The 14,819-nt window shown below is 33.2% G+C and overlaps 1 protein-coding gene across 3 annotated transcripts; it reads left to right on the top strand.

Moving 5' to 3' along the window:
* Positions 1-439: 439 nt before the first annotated feature.
* Positions 440-4,015, top strand: LOC126682554 (uncharacterized). 3 transcript variants are annotated; one of them, XM_056105973.1, is made up of 4 exons: positions 440-556; positions 2,159-2,238; positions 2,346-3,118; positions 3,883-4,015. In XM_056105973.1, exon 3 carries the CDS (start codon positions 2,350-2,352, stop codon positions 3,115-3,117), a length of 768 nt encoding a protein of 255 aa, XP_055961948.1. In that variant the 5' UTR covers positions 440-556; positions 2,159-2,238; positions 2,346-2,349; the 3' UTR covers position 3,118; positions 3,883-4,015. The 3 variants fall into 3 exon arrangements, with proteins under 3 accessions (XP_055961948.1, XP_055961949.1, XP_050234230.1); XM_056105974.1 differs by having other exon boundaries at positions 2,543-3,118; XM_050378273.1 differs by having other exon boundaries at positions 2,159-3,118.
* The last annotated feature ends 10,804 nt before the right edge of the window (positions 4,016-14,819 follow it).

Below are 14,819 nucleotides of genomic sequence, written 5' to 3' on the forward strand. Positions count from 1 at the left end.
CTTTTAATGATGAAAATTTAACGAGGGTACTAAAAATTCGTCACTAAAAGGGTAAATTACGTACTAATTACGAGAGTAAATAAATTTCATCATTAATAATAATACCAATAATGATGAACACTTAAATGATCCCGTCTAATTTACAAAGCCCCTCACTATTTCAGATTTCTATCAAATAATATTGGCGCTAAGTCATTAAAATTCCCCTCCTTATTTTTATTTTCCTAAACAACGTTTCAAAACCTAATTATTTACAGCTTTTTCCTTTTCTATTTGACACTACACCACAACTAAAAAGCCCTAACTTTTTACTCTCTAATATTTTTTTCTCATTATTTACAGCCTTTTCCTTTATTTATTTGACACAACACCACCCTAAAAGCCCTGTTCTTTTCTCTCTGATTATATTTTTTCCAATTTGGTGTTAATCAAAAAAAGTTCTGTTAATAGAAGAAGGTCGGCACCAAAATTTTATCTGCTCGCAATCGTCCTCAGTTCTAAGTGACCATGTGCCAAATTGCGTTAAATCATCCATAGTTTTGTCTACTAGCAATCGGTTAGTTTTTTAATTTTTTAATTTTTTAATTATAAATTGGTTCTACCAATTGTAATTTTGGTGAACTTCATTTTAGAGTCATATTCATAGTTCAATTTTAAGTTCTATTATAATGATTGTTATCTGTTGTTCTTTTTAATTGATTGTCCTGCTGAAATCGCTTACAAAATTCTAGAAAAAAATGATAGTAGTACGTACATGGATTCCTTTTACTTGATTTCTTCACTTTTATTTTCTCTTATTCTCATATTTATTTTGGAAAATTACTTCAATTCTGTCCATACCAAAAGTAATGTAGATATAAAATTGTAATTGATTGAATACTCAAACTAAATTTATCTTGGTTTGGTTTGAATTTTAAATTTGGAATTTTTGGGTTTAACCAAATTGCTGTGTTTGTCTTGGTATGGTTTTGTACTTAATTATGTTTGGCTATTAATAAAACTGAGCTTATTTAAAAAAACTGCAACAAATTGATGCAATTGTTTTATACATAAATAATAATTTAAGTTTTATAAGATTTTTTGTATTGTGAAAAATGTTATTAAATGATATATTCCTGAATATCAATTGTTTATTTGTTTATATATTTATAAATAATATAATTTTAAACATTTTATGTGTGAAACTTTTATCTTTTAAAATAAACATATAAATAAGTTTTTTTATGGATGTAGGTATGTAAAGCTATGAAAATGTGGACATTTTTTAATTTATTTTTTATTTGAAAAAAAATCATTTATTTGATTTGGTTAAGTTGTTTAGTAATTTTAGATTCTTATAATTGATTGAATCTGTTATTTTTCTACCTATAATTGCATGAATTCTTGTTTTGTTATAAACTGAACCTTGGTTACATTATATCTTTTCTTCTAAATAACAAAATGTTTATATAGCTTAATAGCTTTTTAATTATTTTCTTATTAGAGTATAGAAATATGTTCTTCAAGTATGTTACTGAGAATAGATACTGGAGTTTTATGAAGATTGTCTCTTAAGCATATGTCTAACATGTTATGCTTGTATGATTATATATGATTTAGGATAATTGATATTACTAATACAATAAATTACATAATTTATGACCATTTTCTCATGTTCTGTTTGCCTCATTATGCATGAACCATTTAATACATGTTGGTCCAACATGTTCTGCTTGTTTCTTTGTGCATGAATCATTTTAAATATTGTTCTTTTCTTGTCCGAGTATGCACAGTCCACTTGGAAAATTCATTAGAAAAAGTCTTTAGCAAATCCATGCATGTTATTTTTTGCAATTTGAAAATCAAAATCAAAATATTAAAACTAGTTAATTTGTTATAAATTATATTATTAAAAGATTAGTCAACGAGCTAATGCTTTTTAAATTCATCATTTCGTTTATAATTATAATTAGGATTAATTCACTTCACATCTACTTTTACCAAAAACGAGTAATATGGAACTCTAAATGTGTCACTTCACTTTTGTAACTTTTTTAACTGACCACTATTTAGTAATTTTTTTTATGATATTTATTTACTTGCGTAACTAGTTTAGTGGGTCAGATGTTCTTAAGAATAGAAAGTTTTCTAACATATTTTTTTTCTGGATATTGATCAGGTCCTTCAACATCTTCTACTACTTCACCTGAACCAATAATCTTAAATTTGCTTCAAAGTTTATCATTTGTTCTGAATAAGGTACGTTTTCTCCCTAATGTTCTATTATGTTTTTGCTTTCCTCTAATTAGTTTATCTTTAACTTTATATTTTCTCAAGTTGCTTAATAGTTTGGCTATACTTTCTAGGAAAATGGCACCTAATAAACAATGGATTAATCTTTCTAAAATTGATAGATTAGATAAAGAATACGGAGATGGGATTGAACCGTTCATAAGTTATGCTTTTAGGAATAAAACTGATGAGCATAAAGTACGATGCCCATGTGTTAGGTGTAATAATACATTTTCTGCAAATCGTAAAATGATTCGATCGCATTTAATAGTTTATGGAATAATGGAGAGTTATACTTTTTGGTATCATCATGGTGAAAGAGTTGGTGAATCTGAGATCGATAAAGAAGAATCAGAAGATTTTGAAAATGCCGAGGAAATTGAAGAAATCATAAGAGATCTATCTCCTACTATGAATGAAAGTGAATTTGGCAATCACTCCTCAAATTGTGAAGTGAATGAAGAGAATCCCAATTCTGAAGCATTGAAATTTTATAGGCTCTTGAAAGATTTAGATGAAGAAGTTTACCCTGGTTGCAAGACCTCAAAATTAGCAGCAATGATCAAACTGTTACACATTAAAAGTCTCGGTCACTGGACTAATAGATCATTTGATATGTTTGTAAAATGGGTAGTTGAAATACTCCCAACTGGTTCCACGTTGCCAAAATCTTTTTATGAAGCAAAACAGATTGTAAAGGATTTAGGTCTCTCCTACAAAAAAATAGATTCATGTATCAATAACTGCATGCTCTATTGGAAAGAAGAAGAAAATTCCAACTTGTGCAAAATATGTGGCAGTTCTAGGTGGAAGGAAAATAGTTACGCCTTCAACATCTCACGATGAGGTTAGTTCTGCTTATGTTTTTACTTTACCTTATGTTTTATTTTACCTCTTGAATTTACAACATTCTCATGTTTGCTGTAGAAATTGTACCCCTGTTTTGTATAGATCATTTTTCTTATAGCATGAAATTATACTGCCTCTCCTTTCCATATAGCATGTGTTTGTCATTTTTTTTAAGTGATTTATGAATTTGATATTTTTGGTTGACTCAGTCAGTTTTTTTGAGGAATAATATATATCTAGTTGATTTGGTTAATTTTGTATGCATCTGCCAATGCTTCGTAAGGCTATGATGCCATAGAATAACAATAGCGATGTTTGTCAATGGCATGGCGTCATATGTGGTAATTAGACATAAATGAGAGAGATCAATATTGACCTGCAAATTTAAAATTATAACATAGTAAATTTCATTCAATGACACATTTGTTAATTTGGCATCTAGTCTATTGATAGTCTTTAGTCTAATGTTTTTGTTCCTTTCTAAACTAGATAGTCTTTAGACAGCCTATCATATTTCATTGTAATGTGTTCAACATTAATTTACTGAATATTATCCTAGTTTTTGTTAGCTAATATTTTCCTTCTTTTTATATTTCAGGAGGCCTGATGCAAATTGACAAACACTGGTGGTTTTTTTTATCTTGTTATATTAGGTAAAAATATCTTCACTAAATGAAGATTCTTATAATGTAAGTATTGTATTTTTTTATGAAACTTAGAGTAAAATATTTATATTTTCCATCTTGAATTTAAATTTTGCAGGATATTTTTATCAGAAGATTTCATGAGAATTACAGAGCGATCACGTCCGAGAGTAGATAGTCATAATCTCGTCATATGTGTACATATTTTGATTTAATAGATAGAAACAGTTATTGGATGAAAGTTTTATTTTGATTCTACATGAATATATGGTATTAAACATTTAATTTTTATTATAATAAAGATTCCAGTGTTATTTTTATTGTATTCATATATAATGTGATGGCAGATATCATATAAGTAAAATTTTAATAAATAATAAATACGTGCCATTAAAATAATAATTAATGAGGGGATAACAATCATTTATAAAGGGGAAATCCATCAATATATAATAGGCAAATGCATAATAACTATGAGGGTATAAATTGATATAGTGAGGGGAAATTTCATAGCTAAAACAATATTAATGACGGTATAATATCGATTTAGTGATGGGAATATTGTCGCCAATTCATGACAATTAGCGAGGGTAACCCAACCGTCACTATATTATTAATGAGGGGAACAATATCCCGTCATTAATTACTTTTATCTGCGGAGGAATTAACAGGGGGCCATGACGGGAAATTTACCGTCATTAAAAGGTTTCAGTGACAGGAAAATGACTTTTAATGATGGGAAATACCCTCGCTATAGGCTGATTTTTTTGTAGTGATTCCAGCTCGTCGGCCTGGTAGCTCGTCGGTATGTCAATCACCTATTCAAGTCACTTATACGTTTCATTTATAAACATATACTCCATGCCGAAACCCTAAGTTACAAACTTAGGTTAACACGATTTTATTCTAAATACGTCTTTTAACTTTGATCATTTTCTTATACTTAGTCGAGACACTTGTTATATTTCCTTTTTATCGATTTCCAGTCATAGGTTCCATATACATCGAAACCCTAATCGTACACTACATGTTCGATATCCAAATTTCATATTTTTGGGGTCCGTGTTTCCTTTTTGATGTCCGACACTCTTAAAGTTAGAAACTAGGTCGTAACGGGGAAAAAAATATCAAAGTATGCACATTTGTTGGCTGTGCGTTTGCACAACCTTGTGTGCGCTCGCACAGCACGCACAGCCCCAGTATCCATTTTCGGGCCGCTCCGACATCCCTACACGCACAAAACATCCTTTTACACAGTACCCACATTTTAGTTTTTCCGAAAACACCAACATCGACCTAGTTACGATGAATAAGATCTAAACGGAAAGTGAATATACAATACAGCCCTTATTTCATCGATTTAAGCTCTAAAACATCACCTCTTACCTTGATTCGAAGCTTAGAGATGATAGAGAATCAAATCCTTAATCAATCAGCGGGAGAATTACTCGATTCGCACGAGAAACGGCGGCGGATCAAAATGATTGTCATTTTCCTTCGTTTTCTTTCTTCTGTAAGCTTCCACCCTACTTCTAAATCATCTGATTCATTTGATTGTCATATATATATATATATATAGTTTTTCTAATTAGCCACTTTAGTCCTTCATTTCTTTAACTTAAACCATTTCTCTTTCAAACTTATTCTTTTAACCAAACGGCTAATTATTCACTTTAACTCAATTACATACGTATTATTTGTATACAATAAATAATAAGACTCCGAGGATTAACATTTTTCTGTCATCTTTTGAATGATTCATTATATATATAATGGCTAATTTGCACTTTAGTCCTTGGACACTTTAAAAATTGTAATTTAGCCCACAATCTATCCGCGTCCAAATTTTAAATGGTCTCTGATTGACACGAAACTTTTACCATAAATACTACTCCCTCCGTCCCACTTTAGAAGTCCCATTTGACTTTACACACAGATTAAGAAAACATTAATTATTCTTGTCTTTTCATGTTTTTTCATGTTTTGCCCCCTATTAATGATAGTGGAATTTTCCATAGAACTCTTTTAAGATAACTAAAATAAGGGTGAAATGGGGTATTTAATGGAAAATTATTCTAAAAATAGTAATGGGACTTTTTAAATGGGACATCCCAAAATAGAATATGGGACTTCTTAAACGGGACGGAGGGAGTATAAAATATTACGCAGACTTTGGCGAAATAATTTCTATCACGGGATATATAAATTATTTTATATAAATTTTCTAAGTTTTTCCTTAAATCCCGTTAAATCCGTTCAGTAAAATTATTCTAAATTTCCGACACGTGGCACGATATAATTTATTTTAAATATTCGGGGTATTACATTTTTCCCCCCTTTATAAAAATCCATCCTCGAATTTTCATATAACTCATTGACTCATCTTAATCCCTTAACATTTTGAACTTCATTAATAATAGGTACATCGTATTCATCATACGTCGCTTTTCGGCGCGTGTAATCGTCATTTTAGCTGTTGCACTTCCAATGCAGTGGCATGAAATGTTATTGACGACCTTCATATTGTTGTCTTTTCTGTAATCATATCAGTTGTGCTCTTGTGCAACATGACTTCTAACCTTTGATTTCTCCTCCTTGCTTCTTCTCTTTATCTTTGTATGATACTTAATACTGTGAACCCTTATCCTTGTAATTAAACTTTCAGTTTAATACCTGATAACAAATGGTGGTTCGCTCTAGTGATACTTTATCACTAGGGACGATAATTCTCGTCACTAGGCTTCCTCATTCGTCGTTGAATGAAGTTGACAATCCATTAGCTCATGTCTCTTAATATTCTTTGTTTGGTCGTTGTCACGATTTGATCTTCATCTCCAACATCGTGTTTTGTGACAATATTAGTTGTATCCTTGATTCCTTCCCTTTATCCAACACATTTAATCCTATTATTAATTTGGATGATGTGTACACTTGACTAACTCGTACTTCACTATTTACGTAGTCTCTTTCGTATGGCCGTCATCGCGGTCTAATCCTTATTTATCATTGTGTTGGGATCTTTATCCCGTTATCCGCTATTCTCTTATGTCTTGCCGTTTAACTTTTCTTATACAGCCCCCTTTTTACTTTCGTTGTTCATCGATGGTCATCCTTGAGATGAATTCTCATGACGTACCCGTATATGGTCTTTGCTTTCCTTGTAGGGACTGAATTGATCTTCTTCTTGCGTCTTTACTTGTCGTATACTTCTTTATTCGTTGTATATCCATTGATCTACTTTATTTTTCTTAAGCGTGATGCACTGTTCTTGAACTTTCTAGTCTTTTCTTTGCTTTACATCGATCGGTTTCACCAATCTGATTACAACCATATAGGGTCGTTATATTGGTCGTTAGATCCTTATTTTATTACTATAAGGTGTGATCAGTACTTTGATAAGCTTCTTATGCTTATATTTTATTGCTCACTTACTTAAGTGAGACTCTCAATCCTTTTCTATTTATTTACACATACCAGAATGTTCTCTGGTGGCACCGTTACTTATTCTATGCTCAATCTTCTTATTTGTATTTTACACGTCTTTTGATTCATTTGATGCACCTCGTTTACTCATTTCCAATGAGGATTCTTGATTCTCTCAACTTTTGTCGTCGTATGTTACTATTAGCAGTGTCTCATTGATTATCAAGTTCATTAATCCATCCTCTTATCTAACCAAACTTATCTCTGCATCCTTGCGAAGTCCTTTATTTATCCTTATCATGAATGTAAACTTTCTTTACGATGTGTTGATCTTTTTAGGTACTACAATACCCAAATCCTTGTTTACATATTTTGCACTCATCATCTATCTATATTAACTTTCCTTGGATACTACTTTCTCTTTTTAGTGAGTTTCTCACTATTCGTCTTGTCGTGATCCATTTTCTATACTTCAATATTAAACTTTGGTATTAACTCTTAGGTTATACTTGTCTTTAACTTTTTATTCATCTTCTTATATCATCTCAATTATGCTCTTCTCTCTTTTACCGTCTTCTCGACGTTGATCGTCTTTCCACCTTCAAAGATGCTTTTTGCATTCATCGTCATAATCAAGTTATCCCAGATTTATTTTGCCTTCCCAATATTCGATCTTACTTTAGCTCTTTATTTTTCAATTGACTTTGTTTACTGTCATGTAGTCTTATGCTTACCTTTCATTACTATCTATAATCATACTATCTTCAATCTCGGTATTTCTACTCATTTCTACTTTGTTCTTAATCCATACCATAGATATATTTCTTCACGTTTCATCTTTGACTTCTTGTCCTTAGTCAACCGATAGGATTAATAGCCTTAATGCTATAATCCTATGGTACTCTTCTTGTGTTCCATATTCATGATCTTATCATACTTTTCGATTATTTTCTAATACATTCGTATGTTTATTTTGTACTCTATATGTCTTCTGATCTATTAGATGTACTCATAACATCGATTATTGGTAGAGAGTTGTAATCCACTCCGCCTGGATCCCTCGATGTAGTGCGTTCTCAATCGCATACGTAATGTCCTATCGTATTTGTGCTAACTCATGATTGTCAGTAAAGCCGATCATATGCTGGTATCATCTTTATCCCTTTTTGTTTCTATGTATCCGCGACTACATAGGGTTCCATTCCTCTAATCTCTTTGTCAATTCGCCACGTGACTTTTCTCTTTTTCTTTCCCCGATCACTCTTATCGAGTTCCCTGCGACATACGCATGTTATTCGTACTTTCTTGATACTTATTACTTTAACTGATCATTTAGTATTCTTAATCTACCTTTGAGTTCTTGTACGTTATCATACATGTCTTATACCTTTGATATATCTTATTTTATCTCTTCTCTTCTATTTTGATCTATCCGATATCACTTTCTTTAGTATGGCTCAACTCTCATAGTCGGTCCCTTCTTTACATCCTCTTTAATACTCCGATATACAAAACATCAATCATATGTCCGATATGTTCGATGCCGTATACCACTTCTTAATTGTTCGCAAACAGTATCTACATTTTCTTTCAAGGATTATTATCAGTATTTTATTTCAATTGTATCATGCATTTTACTCTTTACTAGCCGAACTTGAAATTTGAGATTAACACTCCACACACATTCATTACATCTATACCTTTCGTGTGGTCTATTAACCCATTTCATAATTGCAGCTTTGCGATGGAAGTTCCAACTCTTAATTCCCTTGTTGTAACTCTTGTCCTTTATCTCTCGATCTTTCTTATCATATATCTCAGACTATTCATCGTCATGTGTGGTTGGTGTTGGCTGTACTTAGCAAGCCAGATCTTACACTTTAAACTATTTAATCCCATGTAAAACTGACATTAACTATGCTTAGTAAATCCAATTCTATACTCTGTATTTCATATTCTCGTCGCACGCCTTCTTGGCTCGTAGATTTTATGGGTATATATCCATCATTGATAGTCCTATGAAAACTAATTCAAGTTCTCGGTTTAACGATCGCAACGGTTAATACTCAGGTAACCGTCTTAGGAACATCGCGTTCCAATGACAACTCGATCCAATGGCTCAGTAGGGAGTTATCACGGTTTTACTAAACCTTCATAATTCGTATATCATATCTAAAGCTTATCACGACGATGCATAGCAAACTACGCATGTCCCATGTACTATGATATACACCTGTCAATACTTCGTTTATGTCTTTGTATATATACTTCTCCTCTTATCTCGTAGTTTGATGCCCTCGACATCTCGACCAAGAAGGGAGTTTATGTTTTAACTTGTTGCTACTCGGATATGCACTATTATCCGAACACATGTGCTATTCTAGCTGTATTTTAACTCGCTCAATCAAGATTAATTACATATACTAGAAACATAGATTCTATGTTCTCGCGTTAATACGTATTCGTTCATCTCGTGGCCTTGATCACAATTTGCTCTTGAGCATTTTCACTTATGTTACAGAGTTCTGGTATAGGTATACTCACATTAAAAGAAAAACTCTTGAAAACTCTTTCAAATAAATCAACTCATTTTGAAATTTAATTCAAAATTCCGATTAAATCTTAGCAAAATTGTGCACTAGGGTGATGACGTCTCTCATCCCTAAAGAGTTGCCACATCTCACCTATTTGTCTGAGCATAATTCATATGATGCATGTCCTATTAATGCAAGTATTGATGTATGTAGTGATGCATTTCTATCAATGTCGTGGTAATTATCAATGTCTATCGCGGGTCTAGGCACAATTATGCTTTCAAAATCATTTAAACAAAATAACTTAAAAAAGTTATCAACTTTGAATTTTGTAAGTTCTCTAGACCTTTAAACTCTGTACCCGGCAAGTTCTCATACACATCATGACGTCTCAATCGATAGACTTCAATAGCATCTCTCGTGTTATTCGATGCTAAGCACATATGTTTTACTATCGAATTGTAGCCATGTCAACTGTATGCTATTCATAGGAGGCATTACATCTTCTAAAGGTTTCATCTAGATATGCCTGTCGCATATGCACATCCTATCGAAAAAAATACGCGTATGCATTTCATATATGCATGTCACAGAAACAAACAAGCATTTCACATACTAACTTATCACACTTATCGCAAAAAAGACAATGCAAACTATTTGGATCAGACATAACTCAACTCTATAGCTGCAATAGTTCCTAGGTTACTTAACCAACAAAACGTATCTTAGCAGAGGTCACTGGACCAACTGCTCTGATACCAAAATTGTCACGACCCAGATTATTGGCCGAGACCGGCGCTAGGGAATGGGAGTGATAGCTCCGAAACCAGTAGCGAGCCTAAAATTACTAAAAGATTTTGCAAATAAAAACATAATATCGTATGTAAAATGTTTTCAGAAAACTCTTTTAGAAAATACAATTATAGATATTAAAATATTATATCTGAATTTACATTCAAAGTAGACTGTTTAAAATCAATCACAAATCTTATACTGACACCTACTGACTACTGCAGCTTTAGGAACTCATACTCTGTGCCAGTCAATCGACTTCTCGCATAACGAAGATGGTTTGTCTGATCCGACTCTGTCTACCTGAAAAACATCAGAGTGAGGGGGTCAGTATTTTGGGAAATACTGAGTGAGGTATTTTGGGAAATATTGAGTGAGTTTGCAAATTATTAACGGTATAATTAAAATTATAACATCGCAATACTCAAAATATAATTCATGATTTTTCATTTCATAACTATCATACTTAACCTCATCCGCCTGACATCGATAGCGAAGCCAACCGATGTATCCTATATGCCTGACATTGATAGCGAAGCCAACCGATGTATCTGATTCAACTCACACAAACCAATCTCATATATCACACAGGCCATAAACTTCACCACCAGGTTGATATATCAAAGCAATCAAACATAAAAAAAATCCCATACAAACAAATCATATAAATGCGATGTATTTGACAGGAATACTTATCATATAATAAATTAGCTTTTATAAATAATATGAGAAAGTAAAATTTAACTCACCGAAATCGCTAACCTAAAAATCAAAACATTATCAATCGATCACGCAGGTTCCATGCGTCGTTCAATCTCGTAGCTATTCCAGCTCGTCGGCCTGGTAGCTCGTCGGTACGTCAATCACCTATTCAAGTCACTTATACATCTAATTCATAAACGTAAACTCTATGCCGAAACCCTAAGTTACAAACTTAGGTTAACACGATCTTTGTCACGACCCAAAATATTGAGCCGAGACTGGTGCTAGGGAATGGGAGTGGTAGCTCCAAAACCCGTAGCAAGCCTAAAACAGTTATAAATGTTTCACAAATAAAAAAAATATTATCATATATAAAACATTTTCAGAAAAACTCTTTTAGATAATACAATTATAGATATTAAAATATTATATTAGGGTTTACATTCAAAATGACTGTTTGGAATCAATTCACAAATCTTCTATTGACACCTACTCAGTACTGCAGCTCTAGGGACTCATACTTGTGCAAGTCCAATGACTTCAGGCACAACGAAAATGGTTTGTCTGATCCGACTCCGATTACCTGAAAACATCAGGGTGAGGGGTTAGTATTTGGGAAAATACTGAGTGAGTTTGCAAATTACTAATGGTATTATCAAAATATAGCGTCATATGCTTAATACGTATGTAAATTCATGATATAAACAAACAACAAACATTCTTAATTTCAAAGTGTGAGTCCAACTCACTAGATACGGGGGACTCCATATTACACCGTAACTGAGTGCTCACTCGTATCGAATCTCAAAGTGTGAGTCCAACCCACTAGATACGGGGCTCAGGTTACACCGTAACCGAGTTCACTCTCGTATCGTATTCGTATCATATCATGCGTAAATATATTAAATCTTCATCACAAAGTCAGACACTCTATACTGACTCAATATTGGTGATCACACAGCCAATTGACCCCCAATAGGTAGTTAATTTCTTCGCATCGCATACTATATTCATGTATTCAAAGCAGTGAATAAAACATCATTCAAACAAGCGGATCAATCAAACATAGTAATATCTTATATGAGAAAGTTATATAGATACGATGTATTTAATAATAATATAAGAAATTAGCTTTTATAAATAATACGCAAAAGTAAATGCAACTCATAGTGATCGCTATTCCTTATATCCAACCGTAAGTTCCAGGAGACTGGTTCGTCAATTCGCGTCGAGCTTCTTGGTTTGTCACACTCGTAGTTCGATAGTTCATCGTATCTATTATAGGATCCTATCGTTAAAACGTATAATTTAAAGAATCCTATTATGATAATTATACTAGCTAAACATAATCCGCGGTGCTTTAAACATATCTATCTTGATAAGCATTATCGCATCTCGTTCCTTTCTCTTTAAATCTTGACTTATACCTTGATTACGTCTTTAGGTTTACTTAAGTAAACCAATTATCAAACCCATTTAAATCTCTTTCTGAATTCCTCGTCACATTTTGAGGTCCATTTAAATCAATTCGAGCGTATGGATTGAATTAGGGCAAAAATTCTCCACCCCGCGTCGTCATCGTTATGCATTCACACAGCTAAGCTGTGCATTCGCACAGCAGGGCCTGTGCGTTCGCAAAGCAGGGCATGTGCGATCACACAACCCTTTGCAAGCGCACAGCTCTTTGGCTGTGGGTTTCGCACAGCGACGGGGACACTCCCCGGGCCGTTCCGACGTGCCTCAAACTCTAATTACGCACAAAATCAATCTTGCTATCAATATCCAATTCATTTCCATAATCAAAACGCTCTAAATATCGACTAATTAACGATTCGATACGAAAAACCTAACATTTTATGTATACTACCGAATTCACAACAAGAATATCTCAATCTTAACTCTAAATCATGTAAAGCTTCATAATCCTTACCATTAGAATTGAATTCAGACACTAACTTTAATGAAGTCCCAAAATTCCAACATCCAAGTCGATTACTCCATCGTTACTGTGATTGTTCTTCAATTTTTAAACTTCCAACTTGAATAATCTTGATTGTAGAATCAATTTCATCTTTTAATCTTGTTTTGAATGTGAAAATGATGAAAGGGATGGATTCTAGGGTTTCTGGGTCGAATTTGGCGAAGAGGAGATGAATTTCTCTTCAATTTCACAAACTCGGGACTATTTATAGTCTTGTAATCGACTTAACAAGTGTGCGTTTGCACACTTGGAGTGTGTGTTCGCACACTCTTTATTTTGCAAGGTGTGCGTTCGCACACTACTCAATACGTGGCAGATTCAAAATTCCAACAGTCAATTTATAGATTTACCTCTTAGGAAGGCTCCTCTCAAATTTCGTCTCGATCCAACAGTTCAATTAGGAGAGATCGTCGTTTTACTAAACAATGTCAGTGTGCAGGCAGCATCTGCACACTATCCTGAAAACTCATTGAAAGTGAATCAAGGTGACTCCCAATCATACACTCATGGTGTCATTTCATATATGAATCATATTCATTCATTTTCCTTTGATAATATATACAACTCATGCCCGATTAATGATCGTATTGCATAATGACATGTAGACTCTTTTTGTTTCAAACTATACTTATCATAAAATCTTTGAATTTCAATACTACTTTAATCTCGTAGCATATTTAACTTTATTTCCAAATGATATCTTGAATTACACGTATCACATCAGAATTCTAACAGTTCAGACTTCATACGTCAATAAATGACGCCATATTAGTGCGGGGTATTACAATCTTATTCTAAATACGTCTTTTTACTTTGATCGTGTTCTTGTACTTAGTCGAGACACTTGTTATATTTCCTTTTTATCGATTTCCAATCATAGGTTCCTTATACATTGAAACCCTAATTGTACACGTCATGTTCGACATCCAAATTTCATATTTTCGGGGTCCGAGTTTCCTTTTCAATGTCCGACACTCTTAAAGTCGGAAACTAGGTCGTAACGGGGCGAAACTATCCAAGCAGGCAAATTTGTTAGCTGTGCTAGCGCACAAAAGGCCCTGTGCGTTTGCACAGCCTTGTGCACGATCGCACACTTTGCTTTGTGAATGTTGTGCATACGCACAACACAGTTTCACACAACCCCGAAATCCATTTCTGGGCCGCTCCGACATCCCTACACGCACAAAACATCCTTTTACACAATACCCGCATTTTAGTTTTTCCGAAAACACCAACATCGACCTAGTTACGATGAATACGATCTGAACGTAAAGTGAATATACAATATAGCCCTTATTTCATCTATTTTCAGCCCTAAAACTTTACCTCCTACCTTGATTAGAATCTTAGAGATGACAGAGAATCAAATCCTCAATCCATCGGCGAGAGAATTACTCGATTTAAACGAGAAACGGCGAAATGGCGGCGGATCGAAATGATCATCATTTTCCTTCCTTTTTCTTTCTTCTGTAAGCTTCCACCCTATTCCTGAATCATCTGATTCATTTGATTCTCATATATATATGTTTGGCTAATTAACCACTTTAGTCCTTCATTTCTTTAACATAAACCATTTCTCTTTCAAACTTATTCTTTTAACCAAACGGCTAATTATTCACGTTA

The sequence above is a fragment of the Mercurialis annua genome, linkage group LG5 (genome assembly GCF_937616625.2).
Source record: "Mercurialis annua linkage group LG5, ddMerAnnu1.2, whole genome shotgun sequence".
Taxonomy (NCBI): domain Eukaryota; kingdom Viridiplantae; phylum Streptophyta; class Magnoliopsida; order Malpighiales; family Euphorbiaceae; genus Mercurialis; species Mercurialis annua.